This window comes from Laetiporus sulphureus, assembly GCF_001632365.1.
Source record: "Laetiporus sulphureus 93-53 unplaced genomic scaffold LAESUscaffold_4, whole genome shotgun sequence".
NCBI classification, from domain to species: Eukaryota; Fungi; Basidiomycota; class Agaricomycetes; order Polyporales; family Laetiporaceae; genus Laetiporus; species Laetiporus sulphureus.
In genome coordinates, this window is record NW_024468513.1 from 1,043,681 (window position 1) to 1,071,145 (window position 27,465).

At 52.1% G+C, this 27,465-nt stretch overlaps 8 protein-coding genes and 2 non-coding genes across 10 annotated transcripts; 7 read left to right on the forward strand and 3 right to left on the reverse strand.

Moving 5' to 3' along the window:
• The first annotated feature begins 73 nt into the window (after nucleotides 1-73).
• On the forward strand, nucleotides 74-12,468 carry LAESUDRAFT_721398 (uncharacterized protein). Its single transcript, XM_040908009.1, has 23 exons — nucleotides 74-228; nucleotides 290-586; nucleotides 643-1,788; nucleotides 1,842-1,911; nucleotides 1,963-2,142; nucleotides 2,198-2,319; nucleotides 2,371-2,883; nucleotides 2,932-3,229; nucleotides 3,288-3,791; nucleotides 3,851-3,970; nucleotides 4,030-4,098; nucleotides 4,158-6,885; nucleotides 6,938-7,120; nucleotides 7,181-7,190; nucleotides 7,247-7,546; nucleotides 7,596-7,665; nucleotides 7,721-7,787; nucleotides 7,839-8,005; nucleotides 8,057-10,135; nucleotides 10,189-11,573; nucleotides 11,624-11,806; nucleotides 11,864-12,161; nucleotides 12,220-12,468. Exons 1-23 carry the CDS (start codon nucleotides 190-192, stop codon nucleotides 12,321-12,323), a joined length of 10,932 nt encoding a protein of 3,643 aa, XP_040768718.1. The 5' UTR covers nucleotides 74-189; the 3' UTR covers nucleotides 12,324-12,468.
• Nucleotides 12,469-13,494: 1,026 nt separating this feature from the next.
• On the forward strand, nucleotides 13,495-14,744 carry LAESUDRAFT_755608 (uncharacterized protein; the record flags this gene model as incomplete). The annotated part of the gene is made up of 5 exons (XM_040912041.1): nucleotides 13,495-13,788; nucleotides 13,843-13,887; nucleotides 13,942-14,152; nucleotides 14,210-14,415; nucleotides 14,472-14,744. The coding sequence occupies 5 exons, from the start codon at nucleotides 13,495-13,497 to the stop codon at nucleotides 14,742-14,744; spliced, it is 1,029 nt and encodes a 342-aa protein (XP_040768719.1).
• A 303-nt stretch (nucleotides 14,745-15,047) lies between these two features.
• LAESUDRAFT_721400 (alcohol dehydrogenase) lies at nucleotides 15,048-16,665 on the forward strand. The gene is made up of 9 exons (XM_040908010.1): nucleotides 15,048-15,240; nucleotides 15,301-15,529; nucleotides 15,600-15,662; nucleotides 15,724-15,789; nucleotides 15,839-16,018; nucleotides 16,078-16,148; nucleotides 16,201-16,267; nucleotides 16,318-16,363; nucleotides 16,428-16,665. Exons 1-9 carry the CDS (start codon nucleotides 15,109-15,111, stop codon nucleotides 16,585-16,587), a joined length of 1,014 nt encoding a protein of 337 aa, XP_040768720.1. The 5' UTR covers nucleotides 15,048-15,108; the 3' UTR covers nucleotides 16,588-16,665.
• A 2-nt stretch (nucleotides 16,666-16,667) lies between these two features.
• On the forward strand, nucleotides 16,668-16,740 carry LAESUDRAFT_t14. The gene has a single exon. It is a non-coding gene; the product is annotated as a tRNA-Met (tRNA).
• Nucleotides 16,741-16,771: 31 nt separating this feature from the next.
• Nucleotides 16,772-18,159, reverse strand: LAESUDRAFT_672622 (uncharacterized protein). Its single transcript, XM_040905499.1, has 4 exons — nucleotides 17,823-18,159; nucleotides 17,480-17,748; nucleotides 17,170-17,412; nucleotides 16,772-17,081 (listed from the first exon to the last, which is right to left on the reverse strand). The coding sequence occupies exons 1-4, from the start codon at nucleotides 18,131-18,133 to the stop codon at nucleotides 16,870-16,872; spliced, it is 1,035 nt and encodes a 344-aa protein (XP_040768721.1). The 5' UTR covers nucleotides 18,134-18,159; the 3' UTR covers nucleotides 16,772-16,869.
• Nucleotides 18,160-18,359: 200 nt separating this feature from the next.
• Nucleotides 18,360-19,678, forward strand: LAESUDRAFT_672626 (uncharacterized protein). Its single transcript, XM_040905500.1, has 6 exons — nucleotides 18,360-18,430; nucleotides 18,483-18,610; nucleotides 18,659-18,816; nucleotides 18,871-18,908; nucleotides 18,965-19,158; nucleotides 19,213-19,678. The coding sequence occupies exons 1-6, from the start codon at nucleotides 18,392-18,394 to the stop codon at nucleotides 19,475-19,477; spliced, it is 822 nt and encodes a 273-aa protein (XP_040768722.1). The 5' UTR covers nucleotides 18,360-18,391; the 3' UTR covers nucleotides 19,478-19,678.
• Nucleotides 19,679-20,373: 695 nt separating this feature from the next.
• On the forward strand, nucleotides 20,374-21,244 carry LAESUDRAFT_359898 (uncharacterized protein). Its single transcript, XM_040902160.1, has 6 exons — nucleotides 20,374-20,507; nucleotides 20,563-20,624; nucleotides 20,678-20,844; nucleotides 20,900-20,987; nucleotides 21,041-21,071; nucleotides 21,124-21,244. The coding sequence occupies exons 2-6, from the start codon at nucleotides 20,597-20,599 to the stop codon at nucleotides 21,164-21,166; spliced, it is 357 nt and encodes a 118-aa protein (XP_040768723.1). The 5' UTR covers nucleotides 20,374-20,507; nucleotides 20,563-20,596; the 3' UTR covers nucleotides 21,167-21,244.
• A 1,065-nt stretch (nucleotides 21,245-22,309) lies between these two features.
• Nucleotides 22,310-24,898, forward strand: LAESUDRAFT_755612 (uncharacterized protein; the record flags this gene model as incomplete). The annotated part of the gene is made up of 14 exons (XM_040912042.1): nucleotides 22,310-22,405; nucleotides 22,461-22,523; nucleotides 22,574-22,676; nucleotides 22,728-22,802; nucleotides 22,858-22,897; nucleotides 22,951-22,957; nucleotides 23,009-23,159; nucleotides 23,212-23,269; nucleotides 23,326-23,341; nucleotides 23,398-23,555; nucleotides 23,609-23,615; nucleotides 23,664-23,755; nucleotides 23,809-23,831; nucleotides 23,880-24,898. 14 exons carry the CDS (start codon nucleotides 22,310-22,312, stop codon nucleotides 24,896-24,898), a joined length of 1,908 nt encoding a protein of 635 aa, XP_040768724.1.
• Nucleotides 24,899-25,435: 537 nt separating this feature from the next.
• Nucleotides 25,436-25,528, reverse strand: LAESUDRAFT_t15. The gene has a single exon. It is a non-coding gene; the product is annotated as a tRNA-Ser (tRNA).
• A 670-nt stretch (nucleotides 25,529-26,198) lies between these two features.
• Nucleotides 26,199-27,198, reverse strand: LAESUDRAFT_359965 (uncharacterized protein). The gene is made up of 4 exons (XM_040902161.1): nucleotides 27,033-27,198; nucleotides 26,939-26,975; nucleotides 26,522-26,862; nucleotides 26,199-26,469 (listed from the first exon to the last, which is right to left on the reverse strand). Coding segments are annotated over exons 1-4 (435 nt in total). The 5' UTR covers nucleotides 27,089-27,198; the 3' UTR covers nucleotides 26,199-26,468.
• Nucleotides 27,199-27,465: the final 267 nt, after the last annotated feature.

A 27,465-nucleotide genomic window follows, 5' to 3' on the forward strand; every position in this document is an offset into this window, starting at 1 on the left:
GTTGAAACCCGTGGGAACATGTCCCGTGAAGTCATCACCCTGTGCCCCTCCGCGTAAGCACTCAAGTCTCTTCCGCCACCACAGTGTCCAGTGTGCTCTCGGGTTTTATACATCCGCTCTTGCTTCTGTTCGTCATCAGCGCCCGCAAGCCACTGAGGACATCCTCCCTCGGCCTCACCGTTGCGGACCATGAGGATCGTACTAAAATCTAAGAAGGTCATCCCTCCAGTGAGTACTCCTCGTTTGACCGATCTAGCCGGCGCATTAATCCCGCCATATCTTCACCCAGCCCCCGCAAGTTTCCCAGCTCATCAATAAATTGCTGGACACGCCCGATGATGATGTGCACGAAGTGCTCAGTCAGATTGACTACTGGAAATGGCCGCGATCCGACTTGAATGCTTGGACCAAGGTCCTCAATAAGTTCGATGCACTACTGGAGGACGCCATCCGGGACTATGACATCGACAAACTGCAAGTGAATGTATTCACTCCGCTCACGAAGAAAACCGTGTGCGAGATTCTGCGATTCGAGCGCCTGCTGCTCGAAAACTCGACCAACAGGAAGACGTTCAATTCTTATGATGTGCGTCTGTCGTCTTAATGAGGCATAATGTATGCTGACCACGACGTCTACCTCAGCGATTGAACAGTCTGATGTTCACATCTGACCTCGACGTCCTTATCCTCGCGTTGAACCTTCTCTTGCGCCCGGCTCAGCAGTATTCCGCTCAGCCAGCGGTGCTTCACGCCCTCAGCATCTCCACTCCCCGCCTCACATCTCTTGCCAAGCGTTGGCCTAACCTGCGCGAATACGACGTCAATCTGCCGGACCTTGTGTCTGACAAGGGGAAGACACAAATAGAGGCTTTGCCCAATGAGGCGCGCGAGGTTAATTTCACCTTCTACAGGCACGATGTCCCAAGCAGTGTGCCACATAAAGAGAAGGAGAAGTCTGCGGAGAGTCATGCACCCCAGCAGAACGTTGCTCAGACTCCTACTCGCCGGACAGGCACGTCCTCTTCCGCCACTGCTTCGGCTCCAGTGATCTCTTCCGGAGCCGTCAATATTCACATCTCCATCAAAACAATCGAAGCCAAGGAGCCCATGCATATTCTTGCCGACATCATCGAGGCTTATTCTGTTCCTGACAGTGAGAAGTTTGAACTACTGTGTCGCATTCGGGCGGCCCGAGCCCTCACTGCCGCGCATGCGGTTGATCGCGAGAAGCTGGTGATAGTCCGCCTACTTGCAACCGCCATCTTTGGACACACGCATCCCGAAAATCAGGCACAATCGTCGCTCTTCCTATATGAGGCAGAGCTCATCACTCACATTGCCGAGCTCCTGCAGCTGGATGATTCCGTCGATGTTCAGGTGCAGACTGCCGCCATCGCAGCCCTTGATGCTCTCGCGCGGTATAGAAGCAAGGTCCAGGATGTCTTGACTGCCGTCAACGCAGGCGTGAACCATGGGATCCTCATGTCGCTTATGCGTAGGACTGTTGCAGAGGTTGCGCAGCCCAGCTCTGCTCTTCCGCAATCGTTTGTCGAGTCCTTGCTGTCATTCGTAACATACATCGCAACGCATGCATCGGGAGGAAATATGGTAGTCGGAGCGGGCCTCATCCCCATCCTCATCCAAATCATCGAGAACAGACTGCCGAACCGCTTGTACGTTGTCTCGAAGACTATGCAGCTGGTCGACAACGTTCTGTACGGGTTCAACAACGCATTCCAACTTTTCTGCAATGCTCGTGGTGTGGAGGTCTTGGTGGACAGGATTGAAGTGAGTTGTCACTCAGACTGAGGTGAAATTATCGATTAAATGCTGTTGTCCAGTATGAGGTGGATCTGGACTTGGAAGAGCACGCCGTGAATGAGCCTTTGAGCGATATCTCGGCTTCCTATGGTATTTCAGGTCAATATGTGTTCCTCTGCATTGGTGTTGATCCAATAGCAGGAAAGCTATCCGTCGCTCAAGCCGCCGTTCTCAAGCATACATTGCGCTCGATGCATCGTATGATGCAATCGTCAGGCACGACGGAGGGGCTGCGTGGCTTGCTCGATTCGTCGCTTCTAAAATCCGTGAAGAAGATCATGCAGAACCGCTCTATCTTCGGTCCAAGTGTGCTCCCTATCGGTAGGTTCACCCAATTTTGTGTTCCACAGGGAGCTTACCTGCGACTCTGCGCCAGCAATCAATATCATGGCGACATTTGTGCATAACGAGCCAACGTGCCTTCCTGTGGTACAGGAGGCAGGCTTACCTGAGGCGTTCTATTGCGTCGTCGAATCGGGGCTCGAGCCCGTCATCGAAGTCGGTTCTCGTTTGACATGCTATATTTACAACGTGCTGAAGTTTATGCAGGTGATACAAGCTGTGCCCAACGCCATCGGCGCCCTGTGCTTGAACCAAGCAGGTCAAGACCAGCTCGCTGCTCGGCCAAACATCATTCCTGGTCTCTTCTCCATTTTCACCTCCGAACGCCATCAGCGAGTGTTGCAAGAGAAGGAGAACTCTGTATTGATAGGAACCGCAATTGAGGAGCTCATCCGGCACCATCCATCGCTGAAGCAGTCAGTATTCAATGCGATCAAAGCAACCATGGATAAGATCTACGAGCTCGGCATGAAGTATGTTCCAACAGATGATGTACGGCGGTGGTATGTGCTCCAGCCATCCACATCCTCCTCTGCAACGTCGGGCATGTCCGACGCGGATGTGACGATGATGCCTGTTGAAGATGAAGGGTCTCAGCAAGTCGGCGCGCCTGCGCTTGACGGTGAAGCAGCCATTGAGTCCGGCGCGTCGGGTCGCGATGATCCTTTGACAAGGTCGCATGACAACGTGACTGTCTCGTTCATCGACGTTCTGTGCAAGGTAGTATCAGCACGTCTCTGTACACACGCATGCTGACTAGGCTTCTAGTTCCTGGAAGGTTTCTTTCAGCATATCCCACATTGCAGGGACTTCCTTGCTGACCAGGAGGCTTTGGACCGTTTGGGAAAGCTGACAACGCTGCCATGCCTCCCTTACGATTTCGCGAATAGTGTGGCATCTGATTCTATCGTGCAGGTGGTTCGTACGATGGCCGAGGCCGAGACTAGCGAAACCATCGCGTTTCTTGTGCGTCTTGTCCATGAATCGCTCGAAGGAACAAAAGAATTCTGGTCGTCGATGCAAGAAGAGTCCCAGCTATTGGCTCTCGTCGACGTAACTGACTCTGGTGAGGCTGAATCAATGTCAATAATACTCATGGCGGCTGCTCATGATCATGCATACAGCGGAAGAAGTGACCCGTGCCAACCTACGGCTGCGACAACTCATCACTCTTCATATCAGAACGTCTCTTCTCTCCGACATCTATGCTACAGCAGGTTATTCGCATGGCAGGGCAGCAAGCGCCCTCCTGCAATCGCTTACGGGGCCATCGGCACGTGATATTCTCTCTCAGCTGGGCACCCTGCACAGAGCGTGCATTTGGGAGAACGTGGTTTTCAAGGCTGCTTTGATTTCACAAGGCCTGGACAGCGCTCCCAGCAGTGAAATCACCGTGTCTGGATCACAGACGCCGATTTCAGAGATCCCGACAGCACCCTCGACATTACGTCAATTGGAACGCACGACTATCACTGGCGGTGCTAGCAACGGGGTGCAAGGAGCAACATCGACGGCAGCTCCTGGGAGGCCAGAGCCCGTGAAGGTGGAGGGGTCGAGGCAACAAAATGCGCAGGCACTGAAGCATGTCGCTAGCCAGATTCCAAGTGCCTTGGCACCTTTTTTCCAAGGTAATTACACCCTACAACTTGCCAGTCAGAAAAGATGACTAAAGTCTTCGACTCTATAGCCGTAGTGAGGCTTTTCCAGACGCGACGTACCGCCGACAATGTCCAGAAACAGAAGATCCAGGAAACCGCCGCGATACTCGCTGATATCCTGGTGAGTCACCTCGAGCAGAAGCCATTCGGTGAGCGCTATCGCGTGTCATTTGTTGTGCATGTTTTTGATTGAAAAATGGCGAATCAGTGGACAAGTTATCTCTGCTTGCGTATTATACGGTTATGCTGGGCCTTGCCACTATCCTCCTAGTTGACGGTATGTGCCTTTGAAAAATTCGGAGTGTATTCAAGACTAATGTGCGGTTGACGCAACAGAGCGAACTACTCAAAAGACGTTATATACCGTGCTTCTTGCTTCATTCAGTCAAAGAGGAGGCATTGATGCGATACTCGGACTGTGCCGCGCGTTCGTCATCACGATCCAGACAGTCACGCAAGTCGCTCCTGAGGAGCGCTCGGACGCGGCAAAACAAGAGTTGGTGCACGCCTATGGCGGCTTGAAGGTCGCACTGCACCTCCTCCATCCCATCATCTCTGCAAAACCTCTGTTTGAGTCGGCACAGACCTCTCTCCTGCTGCTGTCCGAGAAGAAGGAGAACGATCCGGACTACTTCGAGCCTCATAACTTCCTGGTGAGGATGAGGGCATCAGTAATTCCGCTTTTGTGCGAGCTGTGGGAAGCTTCTTGGCTTGCTTCTGCCCCTCTCGGTGTCAGCAAGTCCGTCGTGCATATCGTCATGGAGATGCTCAACGCGGAGGGAGAGGAGAGCAAGGAACCCAATGTTGGTCCGTCGACACTGATGAGCGGCGGATTCACTATTGCTCGAGCGGCAGGACCCGATGAAACTCGAATACGTCAGTTGGTCGAGATGGGCTTCCCTAGGTCGGCGGCTGAGAGAGCTCTGACTCGGACGAGGAACAATCTTACTGCGGCTACCGATCTCCTCCTAGCAGCACCGTTCCCGTATCCCCCTGATCCAGAGCCCAATGCGCCAGCTGCAGCTCCTGAGCCACCCACAGATGATCAGGTGATGGCTGTCGAGGAACCCCAAGCTGCCGATACTGGGTCAAATGCAGAGCCTTCCGCGCCAGCTGTCGAGGCAGATATTGATAGCTCGTTATCCGAGGTTGTCGACGCTCCCATCAAAACTGCTGAAGAATGGCTTAATGAACTCAATGTAGCTCGAGAATCCTTGAAGAAGGGGCTTGGTAAACATGCGTTAAGGCTCGTCGACGAGCATTCTTCCCTCGTCTTTGATGTGCAGAAGGTGTTCGTGGGGTCACCGAACGAGTACCGAGAACAAGCTGTCAATGACCTCATAGCTGACATTAAAGCATTCTCTCCTTCTGCGTATGACATCCACGAACAGCCGATGGCCGCAAGATGTCGTCTCCTCGCCCTCGTCCTGCATGATCCCTCATCAAGTCTGTCACAATCACTGGAAAAAGACGTCAATCAATTGATGGACATCCTGCTCGCGCTGCTACTCTCCAATCCAACCAATGCAGAGAGCGGTCATCCAGCCCTTCCCAAGTGGCTGGCAGCTTATTTGCTTATCATGGAATCTTTGTTACTTATGGGCGAGGAGCCTCGCAGTATTCAATTGCCGAAGGAGGACGATCCCATCAATCAAGAGCCGCTCACTGTTGGTCGACATTATCCAGAGGCACGGACTCTCTTGTTTGACTTCTGTCTACGACTCCTCGCCATTCCTAGCTTACCCAAAGATGAATTGCTCTCAGTTCTCAGGCTGTTCGTTCTCTTGACGCAGGAACATCGCATGGCAGAGGAATTTATGCGGCGAGATGGGATCACGATGTTATTCCAGTACATGAAGGTCTCCGCAAGCACATCCAGTGCGACGGGTATCCAATCCCATATCGCGATGATACTACGCCATATTGCCGAGGACGCGTCTACGCTGCAAAACATCATGCGACAGGAAGTCAGGCGGTTCTTCTCGCATCCTCGCAATCACTCGGTCGAGGTGGGAAGTTATGTGATAGGCTGCAATGCTTTAGCACTCCGCGATCCTGCTTCGTTCGTTCAGGTCACTCAGGAAATATGCCAGCTCTCCCGTCCATTCTCTGGTATGAAGAGCGTCAGTCTCAAAGAGGAGGCGAAGACACGAAATGGTGGCTCCACGGCTCGCACAGACAGCAAAGGCTCAGAAATGCAAGTCGACGAGTCCGTTTCCCACAATACTCGCGCACCGTCGGAGCCTTTGGAGACACTCGTACACTTCCTAATCGGGGAGCTGATCAAATCTGTCAAGGATGAGCAGGCGGGAGAGACATCAGGTGGGGAGCAATCCGAGCCCCGTACAACGGAGGGCGCGGGAGCGGCCAGCAGCTCTTCTCCAATGGCCTCCAGCATTGAAGTGGACCAATCAGAGCGACAGCGGCCTGATGATCGTGAAGACTATGTCTATTCCTGCTTCCTGATGCAATGCCTTACTGAGTTGCTGTTTTCTTATGATTCTTGCAAGTTGGCATTCTTGTCCTATTCGCCAAAGAAACGCGCCCAAATCTCTGCGAAGGAGAATGGTCTTAGGCATAAACCTGCTGCCATTCACTTCCTGCTAACAGAGGTCATGTCTTTTGGCACGATCAATCCGCAGCCTCCGGCCGACGCTAGAAAGAGGATAATGCTCTGCAATTGGGCTATGTCTGTGATTGTTGCTCTCTGTGTCGATATCTCCTCAACGCAAGATTTCAAGGATGTTCCTTCCGACTTGGTTTCTGTGCGCAAGTTCGTCCTTGAAGCCATCAGCCGCACGATCAAGGACGTTCCGTCATCGGAGAACCCAGAAACACGATACAGCCGCCTTCTTGCTCTCGCCGATCTATGCTATCGGCTGCTGACAGTGCGCTTCAACACAAACCCTCGGAAAGCGAACGAAGAGATTCCCACACATATCGCTAAGATCATGCTGGAGAAAAACTTTGTCGCCACACTCACAAATGCCCTTGCTGAGGTGGATTTGAATTATCCAAACATCCGAGGCGTTGTCACGGCGATTTTGCGCCCTATTGAGTACCTGTAAGTCCGCTCACGCCAATCAGATCCTGTATTAACATACATTGCTTCTCAGGTCAAAGATCGCAATCAAGATGAGCCGTGTTTCGGAGAAAACGAAGGACATTTTGGATGAAAAGATGAACGACATAGAATCTGTCATATCCGAGGAAGAGGAGGAGGAAGAGGAGGAGGAAGAGACGAGCGAGCATGGGGGCGAAGAGACTCCCGACCTGTACCGCAATTCTGCACTTGGCTTGTAAGTGGTGATATGCCTCAGCAGAGTCTTCCTCTCACCGAGATGCTTTGGGTATTCTAGATTTGGCGGCGTGCGTTCCTTCACTGTTTGACCAAAGTTGCCTTTACTGACGCATCATGTAAACAGGAGATGGAAGACGTGAATTACGGGCCAGAGGGAGTGATGGACGAAGACGTTGATGAAGATGAGAACGATGTAGAGATGGATTTCGGCGATGAAACGGGAAGTGAGGATACTTCAGCCACGGAAGAAGATATCGAGAATGATCTGGATGATGATCTCGAGAATGAAAGCGGCGAATCTGAGGAAGGGTGGCAAGATGAAGAAGGAGAGGAAAGCGAGGATCTCGTAGAGAACAACGAAGGCGATATCGATGAGGAAGGCGATGAAGAGGAAGAAGACGAGGGAGAGGAGGTTCTCTGGCAGGTACGTCTGATTAGTAATCCCTACAATCTGGTGTTCATAGCCTTCCAAGGACATTGCTGCAGGCAATGACGGCGCCGGCGGAGCTGAGGAAGAGGCTGATGAAGATGAAGAGATTGGTGGTATGTACTCGTCAAACAATTGACTCTACATGGCCTCATTTTTCAAACCTCTCAGCAGAATCTGTGCCCATCATGCATATGGATATGGATGAAGAAGCGGAAATGGCATCGGAAGAAGACGAGTACGTTCTTTCGTTGGTGCAATTAATGTACACACTGAGCAGCTTCTTTAGATTCGGAGAAGGTATCGCAGATCAAGTGCCTACTGGGAGTAACATATTCGAGCTGGCAGCTGGGTTTGCTAACCCCTTGAGCGGAGGAGTGGTGAACACAATGGGAAGAGCAGCGCAACCTCTCTTCTGGGCTGGATCCATGCGTCATGGACGTCGCCGCCACTTAGGTGAGTTCTTATTATCTCATGCCGTCTGGCCTACTCAATTTGTTACAAAAGTGGATGACGACCTGGAAATTTTCGGACGACCTCGACCGACCAGCGGATCGGCCCCAGAGACACTTACTCATCCGCTGCTTGTCGATCCTGCCTCTACATCGACGCGCAGCTCGGTCGGGCATGCGCGAAATGCTCGACGCCTCCAGAGGAATCTCATGTTCGGTGGTCAACCTCACGATTTGCTGCAGACTATTGAAGACGCAATCGGCGAAGACGCTGTCCAATTCTTCCAGCATCTCATGTCTCATGGGCGTGGTGGTGCTGGAGAAACGATTCGGATTGATGTCCCAACTGGCCCACTGGGTGCTGCTCTTCAACGTAATGGTCGCGGAACCATATCTGCCTCGATACGACTTGAGAGGGCACCTCGACCAGGAGAGGCACGCTTGGATGGTCGCAATCTCGAACCCTTGCTCACCGTGCAGCGTTGGTTGGAAGAGGTGAAGATGCTTCATGGTAAATTCGAGCAGAGCAGACTTTCGAAATTGAGCAACCATGTTGCCCTAGCCCTGCTACCTGCCGCGGTCAAAGCCATAAACCAAGCAAAACTCGCAGAAGAAGCTCGCCAAAGGGAAGAACGAATAAGAGCAGAGCAGGCAGCGCTGGAGGAGAAGGAGGCAGCCGAAAGGGCCAGGTTGGAAGAAGAGGCAGCAAATCAGCAAGCCAATGCGCCTGTTGCAGCGGAAGGTGGGGATGGGGTCTCACAAGCAGTTCGAGAAGATGCAGACACGGAAATGATAGACGTCTCTGGGCCTCCTGATACGGCGGAACCTCGTCTCCCCGTCGATAGCGCCTCCGAGACGACGAATGAAGGAGTGGCTGAAGGAAGCTCGGCAGCTGCCGAACGCGTCACCGTCATGATTCACGGCAATCCAGTCGATATAACGGACACCGGCATCGACCCAACGTTCTTGGAAGCTCTGCCAGATGACATGCGGGAAGAGGTGATCAACCAGCACGTCCGTGATCAGCGCGCAGCTCGAGTCGAACGTCCTGCAGACTCTCAGATCAGCCCAGAATTCCTAGACGCTCTCCCTCCTGAGATCCGCGCTGAGATCCTTCAGCAGGAGAGTGTCGAGCGCGCTCGGCAAAGGCTGGAAAATGCCACCCAAGGGGGAGAGGGTGTTCCAGCTGATATAGACCCGGCCAGTTTCTTGGCCACTCTCGACCCTCAGTTGCGTCAACTCGTCTTGATGGATTCCGGCGATGCCTTCATACAAAGTCTACCTTCCCAACTACTTGCTGAGGCTGGGATCCAGCGAGAGAACCTGCTGCGAACATCGCGACCTCACGCAGCAGCTCGTAACGATAGCAATGTTACCTCACCGCCTCAGCAAGGCCAGAAGATGGTGGTGTCCCGCGATGCCATACAATTACTGGACAAGGCCTCCATTGCGACCCTTGTGCGCCTTCTCTTCTTCCCGAACACATTGAAGAAGAACCTACTCTACAAAGTGCTAGTCAACCTCTGCGAGAACTCGAAGACCCGTACGGACCTCTTTAATTTGCTCCTCAATATTCTTCAAGATGGCTCAGGTGATCTTGCGTCCATCGACAAGAGTTTTGCGCAGATGTCGTTCCGCACCCCCAAGCAACCTAATCAACAGACGCCGAAAGCAGTGGGGAAACAACGGATTCCATCTGACTACTTTGGAAGTCTTGTGTTGCCCCAAACTGACTTAGTTCCTGAGCTCGTTGTACAGCGTTGTCTAGAGGCATTGACCTATATCGTCAGCGCGAATGAGTTGTCGTCCTTGTTCTTCCTCACAGAGCACGAACTACCCATAGGGCTCAGGCGTAATGCATCAAAGAAGGGGAAGGGCAAGGAGAAGCAAGTATCGCAGAGTCATTACCCGGTGGTCTTACTCCTGAGCTTGCTGGATCGGCCATCCATTTTGAAGACGCCCTCCATCGTGGAGTCTGTTGTGACATTACTGGCAACGGTGACGCGCCCGCTTGCAAGTCTGAAGGATTTCAGCAAGAAAACAGCTGGTGACATGGCAAATGTCACTGCTGAGACATCTAACGAGCAACCCGCCCAAGGTACATCTGAAGCGCCCGCTGCACCTCCTGCAGAGTGTGAGTTGACTTCAGTTCACATTACGTCCTATCTCATATTTTCTCTCTCTCAGCTTCTGCACCACCTGAAGGCACCCAAAATGACGCGGGTCAAGCAAAACCAGCCCGTCCTGAGGAGAAAGTCCTGTTGACTCAACCGCCTGTCATCCCGCACACAGTCATGCGCTTCATCGTGAACATTCTGACCGCAGGGGAGTGCTCTGGACGGACATTCTCTCAGAGTCTGGCACTCATTCAGCACCTATCCTTTGTGCCCGACGCGAGGGACGTGATTGCTAATGAATTGCGTTCGAGAGCGCAGGAGTTCGGCCACAGCCTCTACACTGCCTTAGATGAGCTTGCCACAGCACTTCGCGAATCTCAGGGAGATGTTCTAGCAGGTTCAATCACCTCAAAATTCTCGCCAGCTTCGTCCGATCAAGCAAAGCTGCTCCGCGTGCTCAAAACTATTGACTACATGTATTCGCCGAAAGCAACCCCGTTGAGCACAGCCAGTGACGCAGACGTCGAGAAAGTCCAGGCGATCTACGAGTCGTTCAAGTTCGCGCCTCTATGGCAGCGACTAGGAGACTGTCTTGCCATCATCGAGGAGAAGCCAGAAATGGAGCACATCGCGACTGTCCTGCTGCCTCTGATCGAATCACTGATGGTAGTGTGCAAGTACGTGGGTGCAAAAGCTACGAATGGCGGCACTGCACGCCTATTGCGCGCCTCTGTTTCTCCGAGATCACCTACAACGACACGCGAGTCAATGGAGGACCTCTTCGTCTCGTTCACCGATGCTCATCGCAAGGTCCTGAACCTCATGGTCCGAAACAACCCATCATTGATGAGCGGGTCCTTCTCCTTGCTGGTCAACAATCCTCGCGTCTTGGACTTCGACAACAAGCGGAATTACTTCAACCAGCAACTGCACCGGCGCCCCCACTCACGCGAGCACCATGGTACTCTGCAGTTGAACGTCCGGCGGCCGCGCGTTTTTGAGGATAGCTTCCAATATTTGCAGAGGAAAACTGGAGAACAGATCAAGTATGGCAAGCTCAGCGTGCGCTTTTACGACGAGGAGGGTGTCGATGCTGGCGGAGTGACTCGAGAATGGTTCCAGATCCTCGCCCGACAGATGTTTGATCCCAATTATGCGCTTTTCCAGCCTTGCGCGGCGGACAGGCTCACCTACCAGCCCAACAAGGCTTCGTGGGTCAACCCCGAGCATCTATCATTCTTCAAGTTTGTCGGACGCGTCATCGGCAAGGCGATCTACGACGGCCGGCTGCTCGATGCGTACTTCGCCCGCAGTCTGTACAGGCAGATCCTTGGAAAGCCCGTGGATTACAAGGATGTCGAGTGGGTCGATCCAGAGTACTACAATTCGCTGTGCTGGATCCTCGATAATGATCCGAGCGCGTTGGAGCTGACCTTCAGTGTCGAGGCGGATGAGGTCTGTTATGATATTGTCTTTATGTGGATTTGAACTGACGTCCTCTGCAGTTCGGTGTCATGAAAATCGTCGACTTGAAGGAGAATGGTCGTACCATACCTGTCACGCAGGAGAACAAGCGCGAGTTCGTCCAGCTGTCTGCTCAATATCGGCTGTACTCGTCGATCAAGGAACAGATCGAGGCACTGCTCGCCGGGTTCTATGAGATCATTCCCAAAGACCTCATCTCGATCGTACGTTCTGACCGTTCTCATGTCCTTGGAAATTAATTGAGCTTTTCAATTGAACAGTTCAATGAGCAAGAGTTGGAGCTACTGATCTCCGGAACACCTGACATCGACGTCGACGAATGGCGCGCGGCCACTGAGTACAACGGATACACAAGCTCTGACCCTGTCATTGTATGGTGGTGGCGTGCGTTGAAGTCGTTCAACCGGGAAGAGCGGGCCAAGGTCCTCAGCTTTGCCACGGGTACCTCTCGAGTACCCCTTGGGGGTTTCACAGAATTGCAGGGCGTCCAGGGCGTTCAGAGATTCTCCATCCACCGCGCGTACGGCGACACGGACAGGCTACCGCAAGCACATACATGTGAGTCAACTCTGTCGCGTATGCGTCTGGCGGCCTCTAATAGATCGACCAATGATAGGTTTCAACCAGATCGATCTACCGCAATACTCGTCGTATGAGATGCTCCGCCAGCAGCTGCTGCTCGCGATCATTGAAGGCGCAGAGGGGTTCGGTTTCGCATGACACATCTGCTTATTGCAGTTACGGAAGGACGCGGCACGGCATTTGTAGAAACAACGACATACATCATGTACATTACGATACATTACACTTCATTTTACTGCGCATGAACGATTTTGGCCACGCGGTTCGAGAACTTGGCTCGGAGAAACGAACTGCGGACGATTGAGTTTTCGGGTGTGGGGTAAAGAAAAACTGATTTTCGGAATGCAACGGAACCAAGTGCACGCGTGGTCTCCTAGTGTGCCATATTTGGCAGGTCCATGACCGGTTGTGGCAAGCGCTTAGGACATCGGACAACAGTTTTGTGGCCGAACTCAAACTATTTTGTGATCGGAGATGCTTTCGCCCGACCCGGCGCTTCTGCTTATTACCCTGCAGTCTCGAGCCTCTCCGTTAGTCTCCGCATTCATCCGACCCTCTGCAGCTAGGCTGTTTGGCCGGGGGACTGTGGCCACACAACACCTGGCGAACCCGCGCACGGGCGAATATCCGAATGGTGACGTTTGCCTCATGTATTCTTCCTTTCCCAAGGAAGATTTTTAGATGCTGGGAATCCGAAGCTGTTGTCGCTAAGGGCTAGGATGATTACCCTGCCATGTAATGTTCCTATCCTTATCTAGAGCTGCCACTGGTCGACGACTCTGATGGCAGTTTCATGCGGTTCACAGCCCGGAGCCGGCGCCCTTCGTATCGCTCTGTCAGTGGCGCGAGTACCTGTCTCCTGAGGTCCTGGAAGTGTGGTGTGCTCAGTGTACCTGGTGATGAGATCCACCGCAACCGTCAAATCTCGTAGACGCTAAGCTCGTATTCTCCGATCAGGTATCGCGCGTTCGCTCGCTTTGCGTTGATCTGCGAACGTGAGTGCGAAAAGAAAAGCAAACGCGCCAAGATAAAACGGCATTCGAGACAATGTGTCTGAGGTATGACGGAAGACACCGCCAGCATAACCTGTTCGACCGCACAAGTATAGAACAGCCACTAGCTGACACTTGATATGACTGCGAATGCAGTGCCTAGTCCCTTATCTTGGCAGCTATCGAGCATTCTTCGGCCTAAGTCATCGGGCAGGGGCCTGCATCTGATTTATCACGGAGAAGCCATGTGGTATGAAATACATAGACAATGGAACCCTCATAATCACTCTTCGCGATATCTCGAGCCACTCCATGCCATGACCAATTTCCCCATTACCGAAGGGCAGCTTCTCTCGCTCTTTCTGCAGAGCATCGGCTACGGTGTACACGCAGTGACCTATGTGATCTGCGTATGGGCTTTGGTGGGTTCGGCGAGAGGGAAAGGGAGGGGCGTGAACTGGCTCTTTCTTGGCATCGCCACTGCGCTTTTCGTGGTAGGGACGCTGGATGTGTCCTTCAATTTTTACCATGTCCTCAAGGCGTTCATCTTCTACAAACAAGGGGCCACGGCAGAATTTGAGCGAATGTCCGAGTGGGTCAATGTCCTCAGGGTGAGTCGGAACTCTGCGAATATGAGTCACACGACCTAACTGATGAGGGCATAGAGTGTGTTCAACTTCGTACAGACATTAATTGCAGATGCTGCAGTGGTATATTCAGTCTTTTATTGACTTGGATTCTGTTGAAATACCTTCTTTCGGTAGATCTACCGATGCTGGATAGTTTACTACCGACATTGGGGTGTCATTGCTCTACCGGCTCTCATCTGGCTCGCAGACGCTGCGGTTGTCATCGGGGAGGTATACTACACAGCCACCGACAAAGCAAGCACTTCCGTGGCTAATGCATCCCAAGTGGCGCCGTTCCTCTATTCATATCTGGCCTTGACTCTCGCCGACTGTGTGTTGACTACCGGTGCGTATGCGTATTTGAGTGCCAGCCTTCGTGACTGAGAAAGTCTTCCACATGCAGGGTTGATCGTATACCGTCTGTGGTGGTTCCAACGGCGGTCCTCTCAGCGCCTTGTCAACTCGAAGCGAGCGTCCACGGGTCCGACGACGCTCACCAAGGTCAATCGCATCATCATCGAGTCGGCACTGATCTACACGATATTGGTGGCGCTCACTATGATCGTCGAATTGGTGCATAGCAATGCTGTCTACGCGGTCTCGTCTCTGGTGTGGCTTGCTTTCGTTCTCGGACGGCGCATCATGATGCTGACTTGTGTGCGCAGCTGGTGGAGGTCGCCGGCATTCAGTTCGACGTGATCATCATCCGCGTCATTCAAGGGATCACTGGGGAGCAATCCCAGCGAGCGGCGGATTTCACGCATGTAGAGCTCCGCACGAGGACGGATGTGGGAGGGAACTGTGCGAGCGGCCCGAAGACAGTGCGGTCCGGCGAGGAGGTCAGTCTCTCGGACCTGGAGTCCTCGATTAGTGGGGTCAAGCCTGCTAATGCCAGTGGCATCATGCTGACTCAAGTGGTCGAGAGACATGAGCGGTAGGGGGTCTTGGTACAGTCGTTCGTTTTCTTCTCGGCTAAAATGTGGTGCTTGTCGCTCGTTGTTGTGCTTGGATGTACACATTGTACTTGGTGTGCATTCTAACGGTCGTCTGTATGCTACTAGAGCTCTGTTGGTCGACTGTTTCAGTAGATATAATGTTGCGCAGTGGAAGGATATAGAAAGATCTGGAATACATGTAACGCACCGTCAGTTCGAAGTTGTGATATGCGTGGGCTGAAACACGTGAAATCTGCTTCCATCTAAAAGATAAGATGTTCATCGTGGGGAGCATGCTTGCCCTTGTGACGCTGATGTGCGATGCGCAAGATCATGAGTGGACAATCTCCCTCTGCTCCTCACCACCATGCGTGCTCTTGTAGTCAGAGAATTCGCCCACCCGTCCAAGATCCCGCTCACCCTCGACGCCCCCGAGCCCAAAGCTGGCGAGGATGAAGTGATCGTTGAAGTGTTCAGCGCCGGCCTGAACTTCTACGACGTCAGCGCCTCATGACTCTGTCCCTCCACACTCGTCCGACTGACACGGCACACTTGGTAGATCCTGCAATGTCAGGGAAAGTATCAGCACCTGCCGCCGTTCCCCTTCGTGCTCGGCACCGAGTTCGCGGGGAGGGTAGCCAAGGACTCGCCCATTCCCAAAGGCTGTCCGTTCAAGCCCGGAGATAGGGTGTTTGGCGGTGTGCAGGGAGCGTACGCGGAGAGGGTCGCTGCGAAGTGGAAGCTGCTCCTCCCTCTCCCTGCGAATATGTCCTACGATCAAGGCGCAGGTGAGCGACCGAGCAATTGGCCTGAAGCATCTCGGGCAGAGGACGTCGCATCCGTTCATACGTCTGCTAGGGTTGTTCGTCACTTGGCCGACGAGTTACGAAGCGTTAGTCGGACGTGCGGAACTGAAGCCAGGTAGGTCGGCAGTGATTGGTGTTGGTCCGCCCAGATGATAACATGCATTCTCTCTCTTCAGGCGAGTGGGTTCTCGTCACTGCATCTGCAGGAGGCGTTGGTATTGCTGCAGTGCAGCTGGCGAAAGGCAGGTTCAATCACATTAGGAAACGACCTGTGACGCTGATCATCCTCAGCTCTCGGAGCAAAGGTCATCGCAGCAGCCGGATCGCAAGAGAAGCTGGATGTCTCCCTGCGCTATGGTGGCGCTGACCATGCGATCGACTACACCAAACCGAACTGGCAGCAGGAAGTACTGAAGATCACGGGAGGGAAGGGTGTCGACGTTATTTACGACCCCGTGGGACTCATCAAAGGCAGGATTACACGGATATCTGGCTGCCCGGATTAGAATCGCTGACTGCTGTATGTCCAGACTCGCTGAAGTGCATTGCGTGGAAAGGCCGGGCTCTCGTCGTCGGCTTTGCGGCAGGCAAGATCGAGCAGGTTGGTACCATATATCCACGAAGTGGCTCGCGTTTGACCTGTGACGCTCCAGCTGCCGCTCAATCTTGTCCTGCTCAAGAACATATCTATCGTTGGCATTCACTGGGGCGCTTACGCGAGTACGTAGAAAGATGTCTCGCAGATATTACGATCCTGACACGTTATATAGTCAAGGAGCCAAAACGCGTTCCGGAAGTCTATGGCGCCCTCATCAAGTAAGTCTTCATCTGCTCTCGTGTGATCGTGCAATTGTTCAATGCAGCAATATTATTCATGCAGTCTCTTATCCTCTGGACGCGTCACACCTGTCGTGTACACCGAAGTGTTCCCATTGGAGAGGCTTGCCGATGGCCTCGTGGCTATCGAGCAACGTAAGACATGGGGGAAGGTCATTACACGTATTAGAGAGGACGATATGACATGGAAAGCGAAGCTTTAGTGAATAACACCAGTGCTCCATATTCAGAATCCGACCATCGTTACTTATATCTTTAAAAATGCGGGCCTTAAATTCTTCATAGCAACATGGCGCAGCTGGAAGCGCGCGGGGCTCATAACCCCGAGGTCACTCGATCGAAACGAGTTGTTGCTAGTTGCCTTTTTGTCCCTTTGCTTGTGTTGCTCACTACAACCTCACGTTCAGAGAACAAATATTGTAGTGATGTTTTTATACCGGGCAAGTCTAGGTGGACAGCTAGCAGGCCTGTCTCACAAAGGTGAATCACTGGAACGCATGCGTTCCGTCTTGCAACAGGCCTACACATACATTCACCCAGCCATCAGCACCTGCCATGCACGCACCTAGCCACGCCATCTCCGCATCTGGTGGAGCAAGTACCCCTTGGATGAGGGCAAAGGCAAGGGGGTTTCGATCTGGAGGGAAGAGGGGCGGCAAATGTGTCGTGAGGAAGCGTGAAAGTGTATGCGTTGAACCTGTCAGATCGTATGAGCGTTATGGTTGAACATGCTGCATAACAGGTGACGAGGTGTGAAGGGGGGCGCTAGTTATAGCACGACTTACCGTCGTCAAGCATGGGCGCCACAAGGTCCTGCAGAACCAATCCATCTGGCAGGTATATGCGGACAGGCACGCTGCGCACATTGTAGGCATCATCCCGATCTGGGGCTCCGTTTGACCCAGGGTCTGCTGACGGTGGCCTGGTGTGCATAGAGGTGGACGACGTTGGAGGCGGGGATGATGGTCGCACGGGAGAAGTTGTCGGCGTTATCTTAGATGCGACGCGCCAGTACTCTTCAAACTTGTCTGCGGAACATGCGGTGTGAAGGGTTGGTACTTCACAGGAGAGACCGAATCAGCGAGAGTAACTCACGTTCCTTGATCCCCTCCCACAGTCCATCCTGCTCTGCCTTCCGTAGACCTGTCATCCGTTTGGTGTTTCCCCATCTGATAAAGTCTGCTTCTTTAAGTTGGCCCATGAATGCTTGCTTGCATGCTTCCGCACTCGAAGCTAAGAATAGCTTGTCCGTAGGCGGAGAAGCGAGATGGAGAATTAGCCGAAGAGGCATGGACTGGTTCGGAGACGCATTCGCGCGATTGTTGATTACATGGTAGTCGTAAATGAGACCAACGGGCCAGTGCCTTCAGGGACATGAACAATTGCACAACAGAGGCAGAGCGGATGCGTATACGATTTCCTCTCACCAGATACTCACCACTTAAGCAAGTTGCCCTCCTTGCTCTCAAACCACCAATCTTCCTCCTTCACAACGCGCCCGGCGGCCTCATCGAAAACGATGTCCATCAGGAAACGCTTGAGCTCTGGAACAAGAAGCGGGAGGTAGCTGACACGGGGCGCCTGTACATAGTAGCATTCGAGTCCGCGTTCGCTGTTGGCGGGCAGCTCCTTTGCATCTACGCGGATCTCGAGCGGGACAGTGCCCTCCCATATCAGTCTGCGGAAGAGGGTGGTCGACGCTGGCATCGAAAACGCAGAGGGTGCATGGCGGGGAGAGAAGTTGGACATCGTCGTGGCCGGTGGTGGCAAGTGCTTTGCATGCGCGCCGGGACGGGCCACGTGGGGGCGACGCTCACCGGCTGCCCAATCGGGAACAGCGTTAGCTCTCAGCCTCATGGCATGACGCGTAGTGTCACGCGACCATGAGGCAACATTTCCTGACGTAATTTTAGGAGCGCGCTCCGGTACTTAAGCTCCTCCGCACTGCGCGATCAAATAAGTCCCCTCCGCCCCTCGTCTCTCCAGCTCCCAACGCGGGACGCCAAAATGCCTTCCAACAGCTCCTGGAACGATCTGGCCCTGCAAGTCAGTGATACCACCCAGTGTTCCGCATGAGAGGGCTCATTATTGTGGACAGATCACCAATGTTATTGTCTACATACTGTTCCTAGGGTCGAATATCTACACTGTCGCTGGACCTACGGACATCTATTACTCGGGAAAGAACACGTACATCACCCCTGCGCCGTGGGCGTTCCTCATTTGGTGAGTGATGTGCAGATTCTGGGTGTTTCGTTCTCATGCTCTTACCAGGTCTCTCATTCACTTGCTCCTCTTCGGAACGATCATCTACCAGTTCTTCCCTGGAGGCAAGAAGGCCATCATCGATGGCGTCTCTTGGCGTTTCCCCCTCCTCGGTGTCTTGAACGCCATCTACATTAGCGTCTGGGCGCACCACCATTACATCGTCGGTTAGTTACCCATCAATCTAGTTTAGCCATGGATTCACCGTATGTCGTTCTTAGCATTTGTCTTTGCGCTGTTTGTGAGCTCGGCTGTGACAGTAAGCGTTCCTACTTCTCTCATTAGTACTTCACATCACCTAATGCCCTTCTGCAGCACATCTACTACATCATCAAGAAGTATCACGAGCCGCAGAACATTCCGGATGAACTCTTCGTTCATCTGCCTTTCTCTCTGTACCACGGATGGACCACTTTGCTCGTGGTCCTGACTGCATTTGAGGCCTTCGGTGTGGACGCTGACACTCATCCTGCCGGTCTGTGGACGAAGGTTTTCGTCTTCCTTGGATTGTACGTAGTGCCGAGGCTTCTCTATGTTCATCGCTTAGCATGTTATGTTTACAGGCTCTTCCTCGAGGCCACGGCTGCTACCTACGCGTTCTCCTCCCCCGAGGGAGACCTGCCGGCCAGCATTGCGATCGCCTGGTCGCTCTGGGCCATCTTTGCTCAGCAACGCTCTCCCGCGTTTATTCACTGGTCTGCCCTCGCATTCTCCATCCTTGCCTGTGTATGGGTAGGCAAGGCCGTGGTCGGATCCTTCCTCAAGTTGCGCAGAGGGAGCGGAGGCATCTCTTTGGACGAGGAGCGGGCGCCGCTGATCGGACACTGAGATAACTGTGAGGTCTAGGCAAAGAACGTTGATGGTTGATATGGCTTCCGATGCGTGATACATGATGTTTGGCATGAACATGCGTAGTGCTCATGCATTGTACTATTCCGGTTGATTTTCAGGTACCCCATTGTTGTCTCGCCGTATTGTGTCTGAGCTGTACTTGGCCGCGTTGTCGTCTATTAAATGTATGGTCTTGCGGAGAATCGCAATGCAACGGGTGTTGCATCATGATAGTGGTTCCGGTCATGCTTGACCGCGGCTGAAACCACACCGCTCCGGAGAGAAGCGGCAACTTTGCGCGGCCTCTAGCTGCTGCATTTATCGACGCGCCTCTAGATCTGTGATCAATCAAACACTGCGCTATGACTTGGCTGTTTCAGATGTACCGACATTCAACAAAAACGTTGTTTGGCATGCTTGCTCAAACTGTCTGCTTCTGCACCCTACTATTGGAGGACTTCATTGCGACGCGAAAGGCTATACTACCGCAAGGATGGAGAATCATAACGAGTTCCCTCCATACAATTGCAAGATCGTCCGCTTACATGGTTAAGCCTCTGTTCAGACGAGGGGACCAAGATGTGCTGAATCTGCTCTTCAGAGGCTCCATGCAGTGGGCTGGTGTCTTCTTAACTTTAGCAGGTGCCGAGTCCCACATGTGGCCAGACACCGTATCAAAGCGCTATGGCTAGTCCACGCCCGATTCTCTTCCATTTCCCTCTAGTGCCCTCTGTCGCGTTCTTTGGTCTTCGGTCTTCGTATCTCTCATCTTTGGTGTCACAGATTTCCGTCCCGTTCTTGATAATGTCTTACGACATCTACATGTGATGGGATGCAAATATGGCCAGATATTCTGAGGATATGTTCTCTTTTCTCTGACTCTACCGCCCACGCAGCACTGGTCGGAGCTGTTTCCTGCTTCTATAGCTGCCGTACTCATTGCACTACTGTTCTATGGCGACGTTTAGGTCCTCGCAGATGAAATGATCTTCCTGTAGTGCGCACCAGCTTCCCTTGCAAAACACACGTGAGCGTTCAGCCGACATGTCGTCCTGCACACTCATTGCTGTGGCATGATACAGCCTGTGCTATGGACTCTCCCTTATTCTGTTACTGATGTTGACTATATGCGTCCTCAAACTCGGTGAGCGAACTCACCTCCCTTGCTCTTACGTGATGTTGAACCGTTGTACAAAGGATACCTCGGGCAGTTGTGTGTACTGGATGAGGCAGTGGTCAAACCGAATGAAGCTGCAATCAGCTCCTCTTCACTGTATCATGAAATCAAAATCTTTCTCGGGAATGGTAGATACGCTTATGCAGTTATGCGCTGTGATGTTGTGATGTTGTGGGACCGTTGTCCGGTACGCCTGAACCACTGTATTGGTGAAGCGTTGCTGCATACTGACAAAAGAAAAGGTGGCATTGAAAGCCAATGCGGTCATGATCGTGGCCAGGCTCACTGCACAGATCATCGCGATGGTGCTCTCCTTCATTCGTGTCATTCGTGAGCGTATTCGCCATCGTACGCATGCTTATGTGGCTTCTCACACCTATCAGCGAGCGTGGTATGGTGTTCGATAACTCGCATGTGCGTGGCATCGATTGTGTCGTGGGGAGCACCAATGAAACTGTTCATCAAGATTGCGGCGTATCTTGTTACTGATGATCGCAGGCGCTATTTAGGATCGTGGCTCTCGCATCTATCGTCGTCAATTCTCCCGATCGACCGATGTCTGCTCAGATGCCGATAACCACAGCTCTGTACAAGACGGCATCTGTGCTTTCGTAGAGAGCATTGCCGATGTTTCAACAAGAAAAAGGTACTGAACCCAGCTGCGCTACGATGTTATGTCCTGCTTTCGCGGGCGAAATTGTCACTTGCTGCTATATCGCATCCGTCTCCTACAAATATTGGAGTTTTACTGAGTCATTTACCACTCAGGCTGCGATCTCACTCAGACTAATGCCAACTCAAATTCTGTATGTGCAGTGGCCAAAGCGTTCTCAATCGACCTTTCTTGCGTCTTCGTCGAGCGGACACGACTTTCCATCGGGATCGATTCCTGCCACTGCGTTCCGAGTCTCCATTCGCTCTTTTCGCTTGAGGAGCGGCGAGCGTCAATCTTACGATCAGCATGCTTTTGACTGATGGCAAGGATATAGAGGAGTTCTGGCCATCGAATCCGACGGCTTCTTGCTGATAAAGTAATGATCGACAATGTGGAAGCTGCTTTTCCACCTGCTGAGCAACAACAGCTGATGATGTGATAGTTTCAGATGAGCGTCCGGCTGTTCTTCAAGCTGTGTCATCGCCATCCCTCGGCGACGCTCCTCGTGTGACGATCAAAGCCGGTGAATTTCGCAGGCCAAAGCCCTATTGGTATCGTCCGCGCGATTTTTTTTTGTCTCCCCGGGCGAATTCCATGTCCCGTTTCGCGAGCGGTGCGCAGTACCATCGTCGCTAATGGGGAAAGCCACCTTCCTAATCGAGTATCACCATCACTGCCACCGAGGCGGCGCGCATATCAACCAGGAACATTGAAACGCGTACTGCGCTCTCAGTTGTATCATCCGCATCAGAGAATGATACTCCGCCAACACCGGGCACCTGTACTTAAGCACATCGTGCAGCGACGTGTGGCCCTTCCCGGCACCCCACTTGTTGGCTCCGCTTTCGTTCTTCCCTTCTTCATTTCTTCGCTTGGGAGCTGGCCCTTCCTCTGCGTTCTTGTCAGGTTCAGGTTCACCTGACTTTACGGCTTTAACGACTATCAATACTCAGCTCGTAATTCGTGTTCCCGTGGATTTTGATTGAACGTCGTCAGAATGTCCGGCATTGCAATAGTTCAAGCAATCCCTGGCGGGAACGATTATTTATTGGAGGACGTTGATTACACATCGGGGGACACTCGAGGAGTAGTTGTACGTGTGGTTAGCGAGACGTGGTACGACTCGGTTGCTCAAAGTTTGACTGCAGGTCTCAGTTGTCGTTTCCTGGTTCTCTGGTGCGGCAGTGGTCGGATTGCTCGTTGCTCTTGCTGTGAGTTCACTTGAGTCCTGGCATTACTCCTTCCCCTAACAATCTTGCAGATTTCAGCATGGAACACTCGGAAGTCGGTAAATCCTCATTTGTTTGTACGAAGCCACGTCGCTGCGTACTTCGTATCGCTTCTGTTGTGTGACCTCCTGCAAGGTGTGTTCATACGCTGTCGCAATGCAGAGGCAAGAACGTAATGTTTGGCAGCTTTCGGGTCCATCCTCAATATGAGATGGGTAGCCAATGGGGAAATCATCGCTGGCCATTATTGCACCTTTCAGGGTTGGTATTGTGGTATGATGCACGAGAACCTTTGTTCTGAACGTCGCCTTTTCAGGCTTCATCAAGCAGAGTGCGGATGTATCCACGGCAATTTGGTGAGTGTGATGTATCGTTCTCTTCCCTAGGTGAAACCAACGATATTCCTTAGGTCTTTCGTGAGTCTCGTACCTTCTTGGACTTTATATGACTTATCAATGGACATGCAGCTCATTGCTTTACATACATTCCTAGTAGTCTTCCTGCGATGGAACATGCCGAGGCGTAGTCTCTATGCGATGTTTTTTGGCGGCTGGGGATTCGTCCTTTTGATCATCATCATTGGACCCGCTAGCTACAGGAAGGAGTGGGGCCCCTTCTGTGAGCACCGAAATCAATCATGAAACCATCGTTCTCTTATCGCGTTCTGCAGATGGAATTGCTGGCTATTGGTGTTGGATCTCGAGCAACTATGATACGGACCGTCTCGTGTATGTCATCTAAGTCTTATCCTTTGCCATCACTAACTCTGCGAACTCGATGATAGATTGGACTACTTGTGGGTGCGTGTTTAGATGCCAGTCTTTTGACGGTCAAGAATCTTAACTTGTCCATTCAGCTGTTTGTATCTGCAGCCCTGACGTTTATCCTGTATATTCTGGTCTATCTCAATCTACGCGGAAATGTCACGACTAGCGGCATAGTACTCCACCGCGATTCGATGGTGGTCAGAACTGTTCATACGCAGGTTGTTGCTCTGGCGAAGCAAATGCTCATGTGAGTGTTAATCCAACAATCATTTATGCTCGTGATTCTAAATAATACGATAGATATCCGGTATGTGCGCGCTCTTGCATACTGTAGTGCCGCTAATCTGGCAACTAGGTTGCATACACCATCCTTATCCTTCCGATCACCATTTGTCGATTCGTGGAATGGTCGGGTTACGGCGTATCCGAGTCTGTCAGCGCTTTTGCGTGAGTACACTCATTAAGTCTATTGGAGTCTGCGCTGATATCGCCTTCAAAAGTGACTCGGTGTTCCTCATGCAAGGTACGACATTGCATGTGTAAACTACACATTAGCTCACATCCATTTCAGGGCTGGTCGACGTTATCCTGTTCTTGGTAACGCGACGTGTTCTCCCCGATCACAGCGTGTTGCCAAGGTCCGTCAGCATCAAGTTCTGGTGCAGAAAAACTGGGTCCTCCGCAGTGGTGACCAACGCTTCCAGGGGTTTCGTAATCGACCCCGATCTTGAGAAAGGAAATGCAGACAATTCAGAGGAAGAGAAGCGCGATGGTATCTTCAAGAGAGCTGATAGCCCCGATGCAAACTCGGAACTCTCGCATGACCATTCAGTCACGATCAGGGTGCAGTCAATGGTGGTGGATCGCATCTACATGCAACCTGGTGTATATGAACATCCTCGCACACCTCCCCGGATGACGCCTCAGACTGCCGGCCAAATGGAGGATGTCTCGCTGGACAGTGCCAAAGCCGTTAGAGCAAGCAATAGAGACAGCGATTACTACGCCAAAGATCTCCCCCCGCTTCCTAACTCCGCGTATACTCCTCGAGGCACCGTTAGGAGCTACTATGCCGAGAATCCGGCTCCCACGCACAGTCCCCGCCCCAACATGGAATGTGGCGAAATGTCCCGGGCCAGTAGTCCAACGCTCAGCCCACAAGCAGACCGGTATGTCCAGGACACGAGTCATGCTGGCAGCCCGCTGCGCAGTGCCAGAAGTCCGCGAAACTATGGGACTGTCTCACCAGCACCCGCGTACACTCCTAGGCGGACCATGACCGAGGATGCTCGCCCAGACAATTACTACGCGGAGCACTCGCCGAGTCACACTCCTCCGCACACGGCGCATTCAGATGGCAGTGAGAGGTACAGTGCTACTGAGAGCAGCCACTACACCAGTGATGAGGAGGACCATCATGATCCTGTGCACAGCCCAATGTTCATTCCCCGCACTGCACCCCGCCCTCTGTACCTCGGCACGCCCCGCAGCGCGACCTTCCCCACCACGAGGCCACCTCAAGGCAGTGCACGTACTGCTAACTTCCCATTGAGCGCCAGATTGCCCCCATCCGGTGGTAACTGGTTCTGAAGGGCAACGACAACACGAGTCTTTCTCTCATTTAGGACTGTTGACGAGACTTTATCACCTTGACGGTGTGCTTACTTTCGTTTTTCGGACTCTTGTATTAGCATCACGATAAAACTTATGCGGCTCTCGAGCCATACATGACATACTAGTGCAGTATAGACTACTGTTGATCTGTCTTAATGCAATGGACACCACGCGGCAGCTTGAAGCAGCCCATGACTATGTATAGCTCTGTATTCACCAACCTTGGTCTGCATTGTCCACTTGAAGCCTCTTTCAGTTCTCCAATTTATTCTAAGTGTGTAGGAGATCTACCTGATCTAGTATGAAACTGGAATCGGGAATCAGAGTAGCACGGAAGGTGCAACGTGCCAGAATGCTGGACTTCCAGAGTGAGACGTGGAACGGAACAACACTACGAGGTACAGGCCGTGAGCATCTAACCGCAACCTTGAGCCCAGCCTGCCGCTAGTCCATCATGTCACGAATATTGAGCCTTTCGCGCACAAAAGCAATCCAATCCAAAGATGAAAAAATCGACACCACTGGGATTTGAACCCAGGCTCCCAAAGGGAAACAGATAACCGAATTCATTCGAATCTGTCGCCGTAACCACTTGGCTATAGTGCCTTAGCCATCAGGGCTGGCTTAATTATAATTGAGCGCTACAGCACATTTTAGTACTACTTTTTGAACCCATTCCTAGACATCGGCGGAATGAAGTTATCAGGTACCGAGCTCAACGGCCAAGCAAGATAAGAGTTCATGTATACACCGCCTCTATATTTCACTCGAGAAGCGCCGGCAGTTGCCGGCAGCAGACCTTGCGACTGTAGGCGACGGGTGGTAGCGATCAATGTGGATAAGAATTTTCGGTTGGATGGAGCGGAAGAGATGCTCGTCATAAGTATGCGGAATAGGTGATGTAGTGTAGAAAGAATGAATTTCTTTTAGGACACGGAAAAATGCGAGGTGGAGCATACATTGGAGTACACTAAGGGCGAGAAAAAAAAATCAATAACGAGACCGACTAGTGGCGAAGGATCAAGAGACGATGGCGTGGTGGATGACGCTGAATAACGAGACAAAGGACGTGTAAGGCAGGAGTGTATGCGGTACATAGTATATAATATAATTCTTCCACACCATCAGGTGGGCAGAAAATAACAATCTACGACAAGTATAGTAAGTAGAAGACATCTGCGACTACACATAACGCACGGAGGACAACATCCGCGTTATTATGCCATCGATGTCTCGCAGCGGAGACATCGATGGCATAATAAACAAAGTGGTACGGGCACAGCGTCTAAACGAAAACGGTAAGCGATAGAATGACGTCGAAGGAGACAACAAGGCCAAAGTTGCCTGCGCCGAAATCACGTCACAATTGTGCCCCGGGAGAAACCTTGCAGTCGCAAGGTAATTGTACATGAATCATACTGTCGTATCATCGCAGTAGAGTGATTCAGTGCAAGTAGTACAAATCGGTGTTAAAGCGTATCATAGCGTGGAAGTCACACATCGTAAAGAGCGAGGTCGTAGAGACCTGACTATGCGTAGGGGGTGTTCTGGTGCATTCATGAATATTAGCTAGGTTCGGCGTGGTCGGACGTCACGTACCATTTGCGAATAAGGCATTTCTTAGTTGGACTGTGGGCCGGACTGTCTTGAGCACGGTGCTTAAGAGGTGAAGCCAGGAGGCTGACCGGCTGGTCGATGATATTTAACTCGACGATGTCCATGCTGAACGAGAGCGAGCTGTCAATTTTCCATCGCGATATAATTACGATCGCTTTGACGAGTGCCCCTTTTAACGCGTCTTCGTACTTATCGGGCTGGACAAGATGATCATGCTTGTCATATGCCGGCAGGAGACGGGGGCGCCAAATACCGAGTCTAGAAAGCTTGTCTCTGGCCGCGAGAGCATCAGCTATAACACAGCCAATTGTCGATGTTGAAGCCTGCAAGTAATGAAGCAAGATGACATTATAGATGACATTATAGTGAAACAAAGGGACACAGAAGTCCTCAACTCACGTTCGTTGTACTGCCGTTCATCAGTCCGATCGACGCGCTGTGAAAACGTTCCGCATGTTAGCCAACCAGTCATCAGCTATAATAATGCACGCACCTCGAAGATTTTGTGTCAGATTTTGATGCGGTCTTCGACGTCGAGCATGTGGCCATTAACCGTCCAACATTTCTTGTCCTCCTTCGAGCGCCTCTCTATTGTACGAAGTGTCTCGCGAGCCTTCATATATAGTGATTTAAGTTCGTTGAGGGAAGGAGGGGCGACGCAGGCAGATGCAGAATGGTTTTCAAATCCCTTGTTCTTATCACCGAGTTTGGAATTCCATTTACCGCACGGTCCACAATGAGCAATTGCTGATGGAAGATGAGAGACTGGCTAAATTGGACCGAGAAACGACGGAGTGGTGGACAAAAGTTCGGGGGGACAGAAATACAACAGATGCATAGATGAAAGTATATTATCTTACATCACATAGCTCATGAACATTTGACGATAGCTCGGCGTGAAATGACAATGCTCACGGGGGTGTGTG

Coding starts and splice junctions, on each gene's coding strand:
- LAESUDRAFT_721398 (XM_040908009.1), top strand. CDS start 190: ATGAGGATCGTACTAAAATCTAAGAAGGTCATCCCTCCA. Junction 3,971..4,029: donor CCTCGAGCAGAAGCCATTCG/GTGAGCGCTATC, acceptor ATGGCGAATCAG/TGGACAAGTTATCTCTGCTT. Junction 8,006..8,056: donor TGGACGTCGCCGCCACTTAG/GTGAGTTCTTAT, acceptor TTGTTACAAAAG/TGGATGACGACCTGGAAATT.
- LAESUDRAFT_721400 (XM_040908010.1), top strand. CDS start 15,109: ATGCGTGCTCTTGTAGTCAGAGAATTCGCCCACCCGTCCAAGATCCCG. Junction 15,663..15,723: donor ACGTGCGGAACTGAAGCCAG/GTAGGTCGGCAG, acceptor CTCTCTCTTCAG/GCGAGTGGGTTCTCGTCACT. Junction 15,790..15,838: donor TGCAGTGCAGCTGGCGAAAG/GCAGGTTCAATC, acceptor GATCATCCTCAG/CTCTCGGAGCAAAGGTCATC.
- LAESUDRAFT_672622 (XM_040905499.1), bottom strand. CDS start 18,133: ATGTCCAACTTCTCTCCCCGCCATGCACCCTCTGCGTTTTCGATGCCA. Junction 17,749..17,822: donor GAGGGCAACTTGCTTAAGTG/GTGAGTATCTGG, acceptor ATGTCCCTGAAG/GCACTGGCCCGTTGGTCTCA. Junction 17,413..17,479: donor GTGGGAGGGGATCAAGGAAC/GTGAGTTACTCT, acceptor CATGTTCCGCAG/ACAAGTTTGAAGAGTACTGG.
- LAESUDRAFT_672626 (XM_040905500.1), top strand. CDS start 18,392: ATGCCTTCCAACAGCTCCTGGAACGATCTGGCCCTGCAA. Junction 18,611..18,658: donor CCGTGGGCGTTCCTCATTTG/GTGAGTGATGTG, acceptor TGCTCTTACCAG/GTCTCTCATTCACTTGCTCC. Junction 19,159..19,212: donor GTTTTCGTCTTCCTTGGATT/GTACGTAGTGCC, acceptor TTATGTTTACAG/GCTCTTCCTCGAGGCCACGG.
- LAESUDRAFT_359898 (XM_040902160.1), top strand. CDS start 20,597: ATGTTGACTATATGCGTCCTCAAACTCG. Junction 20,845..20,899: donor TGTTGTGGGACCGTTGTCCG/GTACGCCTGAAC, acceptor ACAAAAGAAAAG/GTGGCATTGAAAGCCAATGC. Junction 20,988..21,040: donor CTCCTTCATTCGTGTCATTC/GTGAGCGTATTC, acceptor CACACCTATCAG/CGAGCGTGGTATGGTGTTCG.
- LAESUDRAFT_359965 (XM_040902161.1), bottom strand. CDS start 27,088: ATGGCCACATGCTCGACGTCGAAGACCGCATCAAAATCTGACACAAAA. Junction 26,976..27,032: donor TCTGACACAAAATCTTCGAG/GTGCGTGCATTA, acceptor ACGTTTTCACAG/CGCGTCGATCGGACTGATGA. Junction 26,863..26,938: donor TGAACGGCAGTACAACGAAC/GTGAGTTGAGGA, acceptor CATTACTTGCAG/GCTTCAACATCGACAATTGG.